The 18,271-nt window shown below is 38.5% G+C and overlaps 1 protein-coding gene across 3 annotated transcripts in view; it reads left to right on the top strand.

Moving 5' to 3' along the window:
- Nucleotides 1-18,271, top strand: part of CELSR3 (cadherin EGF LAG seven-pass G-type receptor 3) — a 1,979,827-nt gene that overhangs the window by 1,408,163 nt on the left and 553,393 nt on the right. For all 3 annotated transcript variants that reach the window (XM_044078523.1, XM_044078522.1, XM_044078524.1), the window contains exon 11: nucleotides 12,003-12,113. In XM_044078523.1, coding sequence (XP_043934458.1) covers nucleotides 12,003-12,113 — 111 coding nt within the window. The remainder of the gene's footprint in view (nucleotides 1-12,002; nucleotides 12,114-18,271) is intronic.

The following is an 18,271-nucleotide window of genomic DNA, read 5'->3' as shown; positions in this document are numbered from 1 at the left end:
TAATATAATACCTTACCTGCTTAACGGAAGCATCAATGGTGCCCTTTCTTTTCCTGCACACCAGTTAACTTCCAATTAGCTAGTACCGCCATTTCAAAACCACGACTGTCCTTACCTACTTAAAGAAAGCATCCACAGTGTATGTTTGCTTATTTTTACCACTTTGTTGTTTGTACACTTGCACTAGAACTTGCCGGAAGTGCACACTACTGGAACTCACCCCCTGGTGCTTCCCTCTTAGTGCTTAATTATTATGTTGGTCTCCTAGCTTTCCTTAGCCCTTTCGCCTTAGAGATTGACTTTATGTTTTAATCTCCTTTCTCAATCGTTGGTATAGGGATATATTTTTTGATATAAAGTTCTCTGTTTGGCTGGAATTCCTGTGTTGTTTTCTTCCTTGTTCCTTTACACAACAAAGTGACTGATTGTTCCTGACTGTATAGTCGACTTTGGCTCGGCCAGCGCCATTCGCCTCGCTACACTTAGGCTTACTTCACTTCCCTACCCTGCCCCCAATTCCCACTCGACCCCACTACTCCAACATTTACCTCTAACTACCACACCCTACATTCTAAGCCAACCAGTTAACATCTATTAGACCCCCCCTACCACAGCAACAATCATCCCATCACATCTTACCCCCCCTTACCCTCTACCCAAGCTATACTTATCCAAGCCAATCTTTCCCCTCCCCTTACACACACACCCCTATTCTTCCACAACTCACTCTCATTTGCAAAATTCCCTACATACTCAAACACCTAAAACCTAAGCTCCTTTATCACCTCCTTTCCTACATTGCTTCTCAAACCATATATCCACATAATCAAGATACACTATGTCACAATCACCCCAACATTCATCACTAAAAATCCTATCTTTTCACACAGTTAACTTACTCACACTAAACTTCTTCTACCTCCTAACATACTTCCACACCCAGATCAACAATCAACACCCCATAACTCCACAACTACTATCCCACTCCTCTACCCCCTTAACAACCTCTACATTGCAGCCAACCTCCACAACACTACCCACACAAGCTACGTTCCACTCAAATACCACAAAACCAGTTCTAAAGCTGAAGCTGTCCCCACAAACCACAAAGTACTAGATAGATATATAAAAACTATACTCAGCATATTACCACAACTACAACTTAGTGGCAATATCCACCCCAACCCTGACCCTCAATTCAATCAAAACATAACCTCCACACACTTCCCACATAACCCCCCCCCCCCCATCATCCCCTCTCAACCCAAAGGACACTGTCTCCTGTTCCTTTACATAAATTTAAGAAGTATAGTAAATAAAGTTTATGACCTCCATTCTCTGCTAGATTTATACTCCCCTGACATTGCCATTCTGACTGAAACCTGGTTCAAACAACATATCAAAAATAATAAAATCCTATCCCCTAGATACAACCTATACCAACTTGACCATCAAATTAAATGGGGAGGTGGGGTAGCCGTAATGTTCAAACAAAACCTATTACTAGAACTCATTAACACCAATCTTCCTTTATTCAACAATACCAAAATACTTCTCAGTAAACTAAACATTAATAAAAACAAAACCTTGATCATAGTAGCCATCTATATCCCTCAGGAGAAATTTCAACTACAGTTGAAGATATCCTCCATTGACTATCCTTGACCTACCACCAAGAAGCCATCATAATGGAAGACCTCAATACAGACTGAACCTCCCATGCCACCAATAACCTCTCTAACTTTATAAACCTACATGGCTTCTTCCATACAAGAACCCACCAGAATAGATAAAACTTCTAACAGATATTTAATTCTAGACTGGACCCTCACTAACAAATCTCCCACATCCCTCCAAACAGGGTGTCTGCCCAACAGCATTAGTGACCACCTGCCCACTTATTTGCTAGACAGTCTACTGACTAATCCGTAATAAAAAGAAATTCAATACCCAAGCATTTCATTCCCTACTCCAACAAATATATTGGTCTCCCCCTAAAAACTATTAGATGCTGCTGTACAACACTTTAACATTACTTTCCTGGACATCTTAAAAAGCTTAACCCCTTGTAGATGTGCTAGAATAAAAAAGCACCAAACACCATGGCTAACAAATAACACCAAAGATCTCCTAAAACAAAGGGATAAGGCATGGGTATGCTGGTTAACCAACAGAAAACATGACAACCAACAGCTCTACAAACAGTTTAAAAAATAAAGCTAAATCCCACATAAAAGCAGATAAAAAACATACTACATCACTGCACAACAAAAACACCAAAACAACCAAAATAAATTCTGGTTCACCATAAACAAACTCCTTCAACTTGGTAACAATATCACCCATACACCCACCACATCCCTCTCAGACAGGATAACATTGCAACACATATCAATTCCTTCTTCATAAACTCAATACACTCTCTTATCAAATACAACCAAAATACCTCATGCAAGGTCCTGGCCATTAATAATAATCTCAAAAACACTTTCTCCTTAAAAACTGTTCCAACTCACACCATAAACTTCTTAAAAAAACTCAAACCCACCAACCTTGCCGGAGACAACCTACCATCACAATTCCTTAAAACTGCCACAGAAGCCATTGCATACCCCATATCCATCCTCATCAACCTCTCAATCACTGAAAACGATGCCCCCCTTCTCTGGAAAATCTCCTACATCACTCCCTTACATAAAGGTAGAAACTCCACAGAACTCAAAAACTACAGACCCACTGCCATCCTTTCACACCCTCTCTAAAATACTTGAAAAATGTATCCACACTCAGCTCCTAAATCACCTTCTGTCCAATAACCCCCTCTCTTACACACAACATGGTTTTCGCCCCCACCGTAGCACAACAACTGTCCTCCTCAGGTTTACCAACACAGTAAACCACCACAGAAACCAAAAACAGATTTGTCTCCACTACCTTTCTAGACCTGTCCAAGGCCTTTGACTCAGTTTCACAGTTAGAGCTAGCCACCTTAAACCTTAGCCACTCTACTCTAGCATGGTTCCACAGCTACCTAACCAAATGGTAACAAGCTGTTAGGTGGAAACAGGAGCTATCATCTCTACTTCCTGTTAATATTCTCTGTCCACCCATGGCCTCAGCCCTTCAGCTCTAACTTAGTTCCATACCTACTTTCCAACCGTCAACAGGCTACAAAATGGGAAACCTCACTTCCCCCTTCTCCCCATCTCTGTTGGTGTACCCCAAGGTTCTCTACTTGGTCTACTTCCCTTTATCATATTTAGAAACGATCTCAGCTCTGCTACTCAACTAGCATCCATAGTTGGGGATGCAGATGATGCTGCTCTTACCTGTTCAGCCACCTAAACCCAGGAACTCCAACTAAAAATGCAGTCAGCTTTTCAGGACATTGAAAAATACCTCTCCCAACAACAACTCATTCTGAACCCCAACAAAACAAAGATTTGAGTTTTCAGTAATAAAAAACTCAAAGCTTCCTACCCCCCCCCCCCACTCTCAATCACCTCTGCAAATGGCACCAAAATAGTGCCCACTAACCACACTAAACTTTTAGGTGTTACTATAGACAATGGGCTAAAATTTGATAAACATATTGCACTTACAATCAAGAAAGTCCACATTAAACTAGGCACCCTATACAGAGCCAAACCATTCCTAACCCCAAATGCCAGACTCTCCACAACCCGCTCACACCTGTTATCCTCCCTCCTGTATGGCTCCCTAATATTCAAAAAACAAGTAATCTCCGTGGTATCCCCAAAGTCTCAAAACAACCCACTAAAGTGTTGTTGTGTCTTTCGGCTTTTCCTGGTTAGGGGTCGCCACAGTGGAACTCCAGTCCACTAATGATTGGCAGTAGATTTTTACATGATGAGTTGCTAGCCCTGACGCACAGCCTTCAATGAAGGTACGCCCATTCACGCATGTCTCCACACAGAAGATGCTTTCGCTGAGAATCGAACAGGACAACGTCTTACTGTGAGGCGACAACGCTACCGCAGCACCACTACCGCAGTGTAGTGGGTCCAAAAACAAAACAGTGTAAGAAACTTCTCTGTGTGGAAGATTTTCAGTCCATATATTTCTGGTTAATCACTGTATATTAATCAGATCAGACAATAGTAGTAGAAGTAGCGAACGTAAACTCGTCAAGTCAAAACAAAACAAAAAGTAATAATAGAAAATATATAATTGTACAGCATTACTAAGTATTCAAAAATAATCCAAGCAAGGCAGGCAGTCTGTTTCCAGTCGAAAATCCTTTATTAAGTACACAGACAAGCGATCCAAGTAAAACAAAAATAGAGTAATAATTTCCTCACAAGCTTTCTAAATATATATCTTTGCAGTTGCACCTAAGAGGAAACTTAATAATCTACTTAATAATTTGATTAAATAAGAGGTACCACATCATCATAAATTTTATTTAAAGTACATAAGGGTTATATATTATTATGACAGCTACTAGGTAGGGCAGGACTGGCTCGAATGTCACACTGATGGGGGAAGGGATGTGAATTTAACATGTGTACCAATAACACTTTGTTTTACAGCACAATAAACCACTCTCATGCCTGATAAAAAGTATATATATATTTAGAAAGCTTGTAAGGAAATTATTACTCTATTTTTGTTTTACTTGGATCGCAAGTCTGTGTACTTAATAAAGGATTTTCGACTGGAAACAGACTGCCTCCCTTGCTTGGATTACTTTCGAATACTTAGTAATGCTGTACAATTATATATTTTCTATTATTACTTTTTGTTTTGTTTTGACTTGAGTTTACGTTTGCTACTTCTACTACTTTTGTCTGATCTGATTAATATACAGTGATTAACTAGAAATATATGGACTGAATATCTTCCAAACAGAGAAGTTTCTTACACTGTTTTGCTCCCTAATATTCACAAACCTTTAAAAGTCAGACCTCAACAACCTAGAATCATGCTACAATAAGATTGCAAAATATGCTACTAACCAACCGCTCAGATCTCACCACTGCTCAGCTCTCTCTCAGTTAAACTGGCTGGAACTTCCCAACCTTTTATCACTACACCAACTAACCTTAGCCAACAAAATAATCAATCAACCTAGCAATTGTCCTGCTATCTCCAATTTAGTCCACCCCAATAATAATCTCAGAATTCTCAAATCTTCTAACAAACATTTGCTAAAGGATTTCAACTCCCACAACTTTCATGGTGACTCACTATATTCGCAGAAAAATTTCCAGACTCTGGAACACTCTTTTCGATACCATAACTAAAACCCCTAACCTCCATCAGGTCAAGCTCCTCCTAATGGAACACCTTGCTAATCACTGGATGTGCTCTTGCTCCTCTCCAGGCTAATTTCCTTCTCATACCCTTTACTTATACCGTATAGGGTTCACCTACTCCACACACCCCCTATTAATATCTACAACCTCAGTATGCTCCTCACCCTACACAGATTTTCTTATTTCATCCTCTTTTCTGGACTATGCCTTCACTGCTCTATTTTAGGATCAGCAGATTGATAGACATATTTAGCCACAGTTACATGCTTCATATATACAATGCACATAACTGTTACCTGCATATGATATTTGACTCTAATCAAAATTCATTATTTATCTGCTTAATTGCATATCTATCATTGTTGTTGAATTTTTACTTGAACCTGCTTTGTTCTGTATATAAACCACAAGTTGCTTTGTATATAAATTACTGCTGTATGCATTTTATTGTCCTGTATTATATTGTACTGTACAATGTGGAGCTTTTCTGCCTGGGTCTCTGCTGAAAACGGGCCCCTGGCCCAGTCAGACACTACCAAGTTAACAAACAAAATAAAATAAAATAAATATTGGAGTCTCACAAAGTTCCATACTAGGCCCCTCTGCTCTCAACATATTCACTAACCAATTGCACAAATCCACCCATCTTGCCTCAGTTATCCAATACATGGATGACTCTACCCTCATATATAATGCATCTTCCTTCACACATCTACAGGATGTCACACAACAATCCTTTTTAGAAGTAGAATCTTGGCTAAACAAAGCTAACATTATACTGAACCTAAACAAGACCAAACTGATGCTTGTTCTTCCCACCAAATCAACCATACTTCCAACCTGTTTTCACATACATTCCTCAAATAATACAATCATAGCCGCCACCTCCCAAACCAAACTACTAGGTGTTGTTATTGATAACAAACTGAAATCTGACATTCACCTATCTCAATCCATTAAAAAAACTCATATCAAACTTGTCTCTCTGTACCGCATTAAACCATTTCTTACAAACCAAGCTAGATTAGACATCACCAGAACTCACCTCCTAGCCACTGTACTCTGTGCCTCCCCCATCCTTACCACACTTAGCAAAACTGAACATTCTAAACTCAAATCCTGCTATAACAAAATAGCCAAGTTTGCCACTAACTCCCCACATAGGTCCCCCCACTGGTCCTCCATACAATAATTAAAATGGTTAGAACTCCCCCAACACCTGACCTACATCGAACTCATCACCCACCACTTAGTACCAGCCAGACAAAATCCCCGACTTGCAACAATTACTCCAACCATATAATATATGCTCGATAACTCCAGTCTACACACAAAACCCTCCTACAAGTCTCCAAAAGCAACAACAAGGTTGACAATACCCTCTACTCCCACCATATTTCTAAAATCTGGAACACAATTCCCCAACATAATTTAAACATTACAAACACAACCATCAAGAAACAGCTAAAAGACCACCTATATAGCAACTGAATCTGCTCCTGTATCAACTCAGGCTAATCTCTCCCCTGTATGTCTTATTCCCCAACCCACACTCCCCCCCCCAAAAAAAAACAGTAACCATCTGTGAACCCCTACTTATATACCAGATGTCTCTCCTTCTTCTAACCCCCTCTCCTCTTTCTCAGTCTATACTAACCTGAATAAAAAAAGCTAAATCTACCCTCAAATACCTACTATGTTAAAAAAAAAAAAAAAAAAAAAAAAAACTCAATACTCTAAACGATGCTTATGACATATATTTCAATGTATACGATTACTTGATCCTCTAATATTGATGAGATGCCTACCATGCCAATGTATATTTGTACTTGCCTTGTTATATCAATGTATTTGCTCCTGTTATATCAATGTCTATGTAAATTGTACTTCTGGAGCTTTTCTCACCAGACCTCCGCTGAAAACAGGCTTGCAGCCAGACAGACTATCCTGGTAAACAAATGTAAAATAATAAATAATAATAGTAATTCACTTTAAGTCAGGGGGTGTAGCCAGAGAATATAGTTTTGTATTCGTCTGCTCTTATTTCTATAAATCTTATTGGAAGTATTCATTTAGACAAATGTAGATATAGTATGGCCTAAAAAGCCATGTTTTCTCCAAGTAATGTATAAAAAAATGTACTCAGTAGAGTACAAAGAATATGCCTAGCTGTACCCTTGCTTTAAGTTAGCAGGAATCCTAAGTAAAAAAAAAGCATAAGTAGTAAAATGAATGATTCAAATGTACCCACAATGTAGTCAAGGCAAAAAATGGAAAAAAAATTATATATATATATATATATATAGATATATATATATATATATATATAAATATATATATATGTGTGTGTGTGTGTGTGTGTGTGTGTGTATATATATATATATATATATATATATATATATATATATATATATATATATATATATGTATGTATATATATATATATATATGGGTCTACTTCATATGACTGAAATTTCATTTGACTAAATTTCATTTGACCGAGACCATAATACCAAATCTTCAAAATACTGAAAGCTCACTTGACTGAAACTCATAATAGTGAAACCTTACAATGCTAAATTTCAACATAGTAGTGGCAGCGTGTAGACTACTGTAAGGTAAGTGAAACGTACGTGCCCTTTTCCCCACTGTAGTGCAATCCCGGAGTTAGTATATATAGTTAGGGGGTGTGTGGGGTGTGGGGGATGTAGTCCCTCCTCCTAGTTTGGTTTTATATTGTCCGGTTTCTGTTAAGAGGTACGTAAGTAGTTTTTAAGTTCTGGAAAGAGTTAGTCATTGGTGTTGTAAGTGTGCATGTCTATGGTTTACAATTTAGTATGTTGAAATTTAGCATTGTAAGGTTTCAGTATTATGAGTTTCAGTCAAGTGAGTTTTCAGTATTTTGAAAATTCGATATTATAGTCTAGGTCAAATGAAATTCAGTCAAATGAAATTTCAGTCATATGAACTAGACCCATATATATATATATATATATATATATATATATATATATATATATATATATATATATATATATATATATATATATATATATATATATATACATACATACATATACACACACACACATATATATATGTGTACGTGTGTATGTATGTATGTATATGGATGGTAAGATTTAATTTCACTGACACTAGCTTTGATCGAAATCTGTTTAGTCGACAAAATTTTGTTGCCTGAATAGATGGTTGACAGATGTGAGAGAGTACACAATTCTCAAGTTTGAGACGTATAGCCATTCCTTGACATTGTGAGATCTTGGAGTCAGCATATGTAATTAGCAGGGGATGTGGGGGGGTGGAGTGCAGGAGGTGGACTTGACCCCTGCAGAACCAATGTTTTTACTTTATATAGATTCATAGAGTATTACAAGGCTAATGACCTGGTTGGGGGGGGGGGGGTTCTGTATCCTGTATCCAAATAGGGCATTGAGGGCCAGGCATTTATAAGCTACATCTGTCCATAAGGGACATGAGTGTCAGGCCTGGTGTAAATTTCCTATTTCCATCAACTGGTCTAGGTTGCACTTAAATTGGGTAATAGACAAACTCAGCTTCACATGAATGGGAAGCCTGTTCCATAGGAGGGCAATATCTGGGACAAATATCTGTCTCGCCAGCATGCTCCGTTTAAGTCACAGACAAAATTCAGTTTCCTAGATCTTGTATTTGTAGTACTCTTTGACTTACGAATATGTAGGAGATTCATAAGTGTGGGGTTTGCAGATGCCTTGTAAGCCAGGCGTAGATCACTCCTCAGCAATCTAGAGGAGACTGATCAGAGGGTAAGGGCTTTAAGGCAGGTTTGTTATATCTTACATTTTTAGTTTTGCATGTGTTGAGGCTATCTTAAAAGTGATTGCTAATAAGGTGGTACAATAAGAATGTTTATCTGGTCAGCATTTTCTCATTCATTTGGAGAATACAAGTAGTATGTTAGTTATATTGGTGGGTACTAGTTGAGTATAAGAAGGCAATGAAGGCACTGTTGCACTTCCTGTGGAGAAAATGCATGTATTTCTGTTTTTTTTTTTAACGTTACATGATGGCATCTCTAAAGGAATTAGAGTACAGTTACCATTTCAAGCAAAATCTTTCTTATTCTTTTATTCTTCTGAGTAGGAAAGTATGTATATCTCTTCTGCTGTAGTGGATGACATGTACCCTGATTGTATACATCACATACTGCTGATTTCTGGGCATTTCACTGGATGTTCATCTGCCAGACAAGAATGGTGTAGGTATTCCTCACTGGGGAATAGTTATTCATTCTCTGGAAATCCGTTTAATGCTCTTCAGGGTGATGTGAGACCCTAAACCTATCTAAGTGGAAGTGAAACTGATCCTGAATGAAGCAACAGTCATCACTGAACTGGCAACTGACCTTTATAGATATCTTTTCTGCCTCCTATTGTAGGCTAGTAAAGCTAAGAGCAACCAGTAGGCTGACCAGTTAGCTATGCATGTCTTGCTGTATAAATAAGACTCAAATACCTTTGATTAAACTTTTAATGTCAAATCCTTCCTGTTTGGTAGAGATCAGTTGCATATGAGTCATGGGGAAATAGGAAGGTGGGTACCAAATTAACAAAAAATCATAAAGTGAAGTAACACAGCACTTTGCAGTCAATGCTCTGATAAGCTGTCTGACAAATCCAAAGAGCTTTAACAGAAAAGCTATATGCTTTGGAGGACAGGAGTAAACACTCCCAAATGACCAAGAAAGAAAATAAAAAACACACACCATTTTTTCCCTCTGGGTATGTCAGGCAGGAGCTGCAAATATTGGTAATTCTCCTAATGAGTAAAAGCATTTGGAAAAATCTTTTATAATATATAAACTGAAGAGCTGAGAATTTCTGAAATGTAATTCCTTGCAATGGTGATGTAGTAGTACTGCATATCCTTCTAGTTATACCAGTTTGTCTGTGGGTTGCAGCTGCTGTGTTTGGCATTAAAATGGAGGAGGCTTTTAAAGCCATAGGGAAGGCCACCATAGATACTGGGAACATCTAAAACCAATACCAGAAAACCATGCAGCTACCACTGGAGCTACTAGCAAATAGGTGTTAGTCCTTGGGAAAGAAATGACACCAGGTTGTAGCAATGAGTGGTACCAGGTCAGCTTGCAACAGCAGATAGTACAGCACAATACCAGACAGTGTCTGCAAGCAGTTTCCAACCTACAGCCCTGAGGACCTCCAGTCCACTGCTGAAGACACTGAAAACAGGTGTTGACACTGGTGGCCATCTTTTGTGGCTTTTGAGAGGTTAGTAGTGTCAGTGACTTAACAGGTAGCCCACTCAACATAGTCCTTGTTCTTTCTGTTTCCCCACTGTTTATAGTGCCATCCTCTCTTTTGTTACACCCACTTACTTACTTACTTACTGATGCCCTTTCCAGACATCCCACCTATCAAAGGACAAGGACCGAGATACTCACCGTCCTGTATAAGAGAGCAATCCAAGAGGGTGTACCAGACCAGAAAGGACAAGGATTTTACTTCAACTCTTTTGGTGTCAAAGAAGACAAGTGGCTTCCAAGATATAATGGATAACCATGGTTTAAGCCAGTACATCTGCAAAGGAAAACTCAGAATGATCTTGGTACAAAACATTTTACCGTGGTTGTCGCAAAGAGGCATAATATGCTCTTTAAAGCTCCATGATGCCCATCTCACATTAAGCTCAACAAAGAGTCCAGAAGGTTCTTAGAGGTTCAGGATTGAAGTAAATCATTATCAGCTCATGCGTTTTCCCTGGCTGCACTTCAGTCCCACCACAGCCTCCAGGGTGTTCACCAAGTGCATGAGGGACTGAGATCTTCCCATACTGGGACCACTGACTTCTTGCTGTAGCCTGTTTGAACAATTTGCTTCTGTATAATGAGTCTCTGATAAGATTGATTAATTTTGTAGGTGTTGACAGTCTCAGTTACAATCTTCTCAATGCATTACCTTCATGGGCTGCACTTTGGACATCAGAGTTTGCAGAGTTTTTCTTCAGGTATAGAAAATTTACATGGTCCAGACTTCCATGCTTCCCCACAACCTGTTGCAGAATTCTGCCTCAGAGCTCTGTGGCATATGGCATCGGCTTTAGAAACTAACTTGCATAAATTAATTATAATTGTTAAGCACTTTAATTTTAACCTTAACAGGAAAATCACCAGAACTAAATAAGCAATTAAATGACCATTTAAATATACAATCAAAATATCCCATGATGTGTTGAAAATGTTACACAATTATTTAAAAAATAAGTCTGTGCATATAAATATGTATTACAAATATGATAAATTATGTTAAAAAGGTCAAACACATTGCAAAAGTAAGTACGTCAGCAACACTTTTCATGGTGCCCTTTGGGAGATTACACATTAGATCATTGCAGTGGTCCCTACATCTGAAGTGGAATGAATATGAACAACCCCCTGTCCCAGAGCATCCATAGCATCAGAGCATGCAGATTGGACCATACTTACTATTTATTTGTTGTTATGGTGGGTGCATAACTTTCATTTTGTTGTTGTTCCAGTCTATGCCTTAAGCATTACAGATAAAATTAATAGTTTGATGGTGTAGATGTGATCTCATTACAAATGGCTATAGAGCCCTTGTTGCTCATACTCCTTTATTACTTCTGTTGTCTAACTTTATGAATGAAGTTGTCAAGATTCTGTTAACTTTCCTTTCTTTCTAGGACTCTCTGTTTGTTGGAAATGAGCTATATGGTCTCAGGCTGAAGCATCTCCATGTTGGAGGAGTCATGGGAGCAGGAACAGTCCAGGAAGGGCTAGAAGGCTGTATTCAGGTGAAAACAATGGGGTGAACTTGCATTGGGCTAACTGATTTCTTGCTGGTGGTGTTTTTGTCATTGTTGTTTTTAACCTCTTTCTATGCTTATATAGCTAAAATTGAAATTATATTAGTATTAGTTTACATACTGGAAAATATTTCAGCATTATTTATTAGTTTGCTAATCAGGCTAAAACCCTATAAATAATAGTGCTTCATTTCATGAGTAATCTGAGAGCACTTATCTGGCTGGTTATGTGACTTATGCACAGGTAACACAATGTGACAGTAATGACTCGAGTCAAACTCAAAACTATAGGCTGAAGATATTTCCGTACAGTAGTAGTGCCAAACTAGATTCTTAGGACAGGAACAGTTATATGCATTGTATTTAATTAAAAACAATACACCTTGCATTCCAGATTACATTTATTACAGCAAAACATTCAGTTTGTCACATTTGATGCACTAGTCTCTGGTACTTTTACATTGTAATCAGTACATTCACATTTGAAATGTTACAATGTCTTCTTTTGGCTTTAAGAAACCATTTTTTCCAAAGCACTTATTGTTTCCTTAAGCTAGTTACACATACAATATAATCTTTTTGATCATTGCTGGTTTAGTATACAGTTTCAGGTAAAATGAAAACAAGAATGCTGGGAGTGACAGCAAAGTGCATCTGTGTGATCATTTAATATTTATTGCATGCAGATCAGAACTACTTTAAATTACAAAGTTTGCATATAATGGCACTAGTGTGTCATACTTGTCTGGGTCACCATTGCAGTGATATGTTATCCTAGAGTGGAATCAGTTCTCAAGACACTTGCTTGAAAAAAAATATTTGGTATATAACTGTGCCTTTTTCTAGACAGTTTATACATAAGCAGCTTCTTGGATATAAAATCTCACTAGAGCAAAGCCCATGTTGAATCCTTCTTCTCTTAAATGCTTGTGTGCATCTGTTTTTGACGTTAAGTCCAATGTACCATTAATAATCTAGATCTACTTTCTTTCAAAAACATAATATAGTTGAGCCCACTTAAAACTTTTAAAACCTGACTATACAGATTTTTTGTATTCATTCAGAAGATAAATAAGCTTAGTTATGAACAGTAGAAGCCTCGCTATAAGGAGCTTTTCACAGCTTCGATAAGGTGTTAATAGTGGTAATTATTCAGCACATTACTAAAGGCTGCAAAGTAAACATGCATGGAAACACTCCATGGACTGTCGTTTAACAATTATTAGTGCTAATTGCATCCATTAACTCTTTAAACTGCTAAGAAGGCCACAAGCCCTACAGTGCACTTCTCAATAGATAGCATGGTAAAAGAGGAAGGAATTGTCTCCGTTTGCTTCAGAAAGTTTCAATGTTTGCTCAACTAGACCACTCAGAAAATTCATATGAGGGATCAGATTTTTGAAAATTGCCAGAGTAAGCTCAATCTTGGCAGGAAGAAAAAGATGATAAAGACAAGTTGGGGGAGAGCACCATAAGGTGTTGGTTCAGTGCCTGCCTGTCAGTTACCACATCTGTGGTCCACTTCAGCTAATGAAAACTGTCTGAACATGGCAGCATCATTTTCATTGCCAGAGATATGCGGCTATGTGACTGGAAGGAGAAATATAACATCCATTTCAAAAGTCACTTCAAAAGTTGTCAGAATAAACAACTTCCATCTGAACTTACTCTCAACCTTTCCCTTAATCAGTTCAAAAAAATCTAACCCAGTATTTTAAAACTCACTGGTTATGTCCTTGCTCTAACCCTGACTAAAGCCTCATCTACTTCCATATCCCTGCAATTTCTTATTTATAGCAACTAACCTCTTACACTAAAAGGTTTGAAAAGAGAAACTGTAATATCTTTACAGATACTCTGTATATAAGCTGCACCTATAGGTTTGATGAGAAAAACTGTAACATATTTGTATCTATTTACTGTATTCTTCATAAGTTTGAAATGTGAGACTGTCACTTGTATATTAATACAATATGTTTGTGCATATACTGTAACTTGCTTGTATTTATCTGTTTGTAAGTTTGGAGCTTTTCTCTCTGGGCCTCTGCTGAAAACGGACATGTATCCAGTCGGACTATCCCAGTCAACAAATGTAAAATAAAATAAATAATAATAAATAAGATGGAGTTAAAGACAGTGTTCTTAGTTCATTAGAAACTGTGCTGCTTATGGAATTTAAACCAGAGCATAGTTCTAAATCTGGAAATATGGGGATCTACTTCAAGGCAATTCTTCCTGTTTTTTCCAGCCACAACCTGCTTCTAGATCATAGAAGATCTGAGGTTGCTGCAGGTCAAGATTACTGAATCATGGTATTTTTGTACATTTCTGAATAATTTTCTGTTGTTGCCATTTGCCATGTGTTGAGATGTACTACAGTGCAGGTAGCTATAGTTACACTCACATACAAAACAACACAGAAGCACCTAAGTGAAATTTGTGCACATACAGCACTCATCTTTCCTTGAATTTGCAGAATGTCTCTCACTTTTGCCTTGTCCCTAGTTAAATGTCTGATTGTCTTGTAAATCACTGAGGATTGAGTGAGTCAGTAATGCCATACGTTAGTATTTCATACCTCAGATTGTCAAGAAACTACATGTAAATGCAAAACATGCTGCTCAGTAAACTTTCTACCTGAATTAGAATAAGGGGCCTTGGGCTTCTGTAACCACCACCCCCCCCCCGTCCCATTTTTCTCTGTCCAGAATTCCTGGGCGAAGAAGTTAAGATGGATGGATGGATGTTAAGTTAAAAGCATTAAAGAGTGGGTTTGTACCAGAATTCAAGGACATTCATGTTTTTGTTAAGGCAGAGTCTATTAAGTGGGCACAGCTGAGTTTGATAACTAATTATTTTTATTTTGGTTTAGTTGTGAAGTATTATGCATGAAAGGGGGGATGGAATGAAAAGTTCTGGTGGGAAGGAGATAGAAAATGAATTGTCATTATCCACTTATTGTTCACTGCACTGCAGATAACAGTAGTTGTTTACTAGAAACTATAAAAATATGCAGTATTGAATGTGCTCAGTAAATTTTTGAAATTCAAGTGACTTACAAACGGTTTCAATAAGTGAAACCCTAGTTAGTGATCCTGGAGAAAATTGTTATTGATATTTATACTATAAGTTGTACATTTTGAAATGTGTAATTATTTATGTTGTATTATGTGAATAAGCACACAATTTTTATATTTCTGTACATATGTCAACAAAAATACACAGAAATTTCTTGGTAATATGTGAAATTTTACTATGCTTGGTTAGCAAATGCTCTGACATATGTTTAGGTTATTCAGCTTCCAGGATATGGAAATTTGTGAAACTTTAGAGAAAAATAAACTTCTGCATTAGTGTGCATTACATTACTGTAGGAATGTAAAGATTGCAAATGACTAATCTTAAAGAAGACTTTTACTCCTGTTTGCATATTTTTTAAAAATGTTTAATGTTCACAAAATAATTACTTTCGTTGGCTAATGCTTTTTGAATTGATTTGTCAGTTAATCCTGTGGTCTGTCTCGAATGATAGGATACATGGATATGACTCAACATTGCCAGGGAAGCTGCTGTTTAAGAAGAAAAAAGAAGTTGAAATTGTTACAAGGCAGGGAATTTCTTGCCATCATTACTGTTAGCAATCCACTCACAGGTTGCAGCAGATTGGAAGTAGTAAAAAAAAAGAGGTGGGCAAAATAGAGGTGACACAGGTAGGAGTAGCAAGGCATGCAGTACTTTGTCCTGGAGACATAGCTGCCATCCTCATTGCACAAGTAGTCTTGGAAGTATGTGGGCAAATTTAAATATTGTTTTTACAAACTTAGAAAGTTTCTAGAATAAAAGGTTGCATAGCCATACATTCTCTGAAAGATATCAGCCTAGAACTCAAATGACTGTCATGATTTTGTGAATTCAGCAATTCACTGATATACCCAATAACCACAATTTTATGGGGCATAGATCAAATAGGAGACAAAATCTGGATGTTCTGCACTTGGGACTGGAGGGAAATAGAACACTTGATGTGCTAGGAGGTGCACAGCATACTGTTAAGCTCTTAGTTCAAGGAATTTGGAAAAAGCAAAAAATAATGGCCAAATGAGGACAGATGTTAAATATTACTCTTAGTGTCAAAGAAAGTGGTTAGACTAACAGATTATACATTAGCATTAATTGTCCGAAGGATATGAAGTCTGAAAGTCAAATATCTGTCATTAGTTAGTGATCAGCTGTTAATAATTTGCCAGAAAACCACAAATATCTTGAGGATTATACCATAAACATGCAGACTAAATCTGGGCATCTTGCAAAAATCTGGATAGCTGAGACGTATGGTGTACAGTTAGGGCTATGCTGTAGTCTGTTCTTCAGTATGGGGTTAGGTCAAAGATAGGTGAGTCTGCAGGCTGGGTGCCCCACCCAAAAAACTGGTAATATATATTTTAAAAGTGGGGGGGGGGGAGTGGTCAGTATTGTGCCATGGTGGAAGGGTCATTGCTTTGTATCAGGAGTAACCCCCTTCCCTCCCCAATACATCAAGATGTCAGTCAAGGAAAGAGAAAAAGAAAGAAAGTGAAAATAATATTAATAATGAATACATAAATATGTAAAACTGCAGCTGTTGTGATATTCTGTTGTATTTGTTCATCCAAGATGGTGCAGGTGGAGGGCCTAACAAGGAAATGGCAAGAGCTGCTGTCACAGATGTACATGTTATTTCAGCGGGTGTGGGTGAAGGGGCAAGTGCTGCCAGAGTCTGTCCAGGAAGCATCTAGGGGAGAACAGAGCAATGTGGTCAGATGGACTATCCAGTTACAGAGGCATCTGAGACCACTGCCAAATAGGTTCATAGGAGGTTACTAAGCTAATGGCCCTAGGGCCTTTACAAGCCTTGCCATGTAAAAAGGTGTGTGCCGTAATTGACCACAGCTAGATGGTCATTGTTAGCAGGTTCATAGGTTGGTACTAGGCTATCGGCCCTAGGGCCTATAGAAGCCTAGCCATAACAATTCCCTGGCTATTTCTTCCCACACTATTTACTTCCCTGGACCCCTGTCTAGCAGGGTGACTGACATGATCCCCGGGGTGAATTTCCTTTCTCCCATCGAATCATCAAGGTTGCTTTTGAAAAGGGCCAAAGAGGCGCTCTGCTTGACATGTATGGGCAGTTTATTCCAGAGTCTGGGGAGTCTCTGGGTCAGGAACCTAACCCTCCAGCATGTTTTGTTTATTGTGATGACAAGATTTAGATCCCTGGAGCATGTGGCTCTGAGGGATTAGGATTTCTTTAAGTGTAGCATGTCCAGCAGTTCTGGGTTTGACGTGGCCTTGTATGTTAAGCAGAGATTGCCTCGGAGTAGACGATATGTGACTGAGTATAGCTGGAGTTTTTTAAGGCGGTCAGCATAGGGCATCTGCTTTAGGCCTGTGATTCTTTTAGTGATGTATTTCTGCGGCCTTTCCAGTTGATGCAGATGAGGTACATACCAAATGGGGCATTGTATTCTATAATGGGTCTGATGAGGGATGAGTACAGTGGGACAATGACCTCCTTTTTTCTGGATGAAAAGCCCTTAGTGATGAGGTGTGCCACATAGAAGGATTTCCTGACTGTTGTGGTGATGTGGTTATTGAAGGTGAGACCACTGTCCACCTGTGCCCCTATTTACACATAGGTGTTTAGTGTACTGCCACCTATGTGATAATTCACGGGTACATGTTTTTTCCCAAAGGGGATAACTATACATTTCTTGACATTGAGCTTGAGCCCATGGCTCTGGCACCAAGCAGAGCTATTCTATGAACAGCACTGACTACACCTGTCCATGAGGGACATAAGTGCCACCCCCCAGGATGAAGTTATGGTCACCCATCCAGTTGTCAAGGTTGTATGGTCATTGAGGAGCTCTGATTCATGTGAAGTGGGAGCTTATTCCAGAGGAGTGACAACCTCTGGGAGACATATCTGTCTCTCCAAAATCTTCTGTTAATGTCACAGGCTAGGTTGAGATCCCTGGAGCGAGTGACTCTTGTTCCATCTGATTTGCAGATGAGCAGCATTTCCATTAGGGCAGAGTCTGAGACTGCTCTGTAGGCCAGGCGCAGGTCACTTCTCAGCAGCCTGTATGATACAGAATACAGTGACA

This window comes from Protopterus annectens, chromosome 7.part1 (assembly GCF_019279795.1).
Source record: "Protopterus annectens isolate FY-2018-M chromosome 7.part1, PAN1.0, whole genome shotgun sequence".
In the NCBI taxonomy this organism is placed as follows: Eukaryota; Metazoa; Chordata; order Ceratodontiformes; family Protopteridae; genus Protopterus; species Protopterus annectens.
The sequence above is the reverse complement of the archived record's forward strand: the minus strand, read 5'-3'. Positions and strand labels throughout refer to the sequence as shown.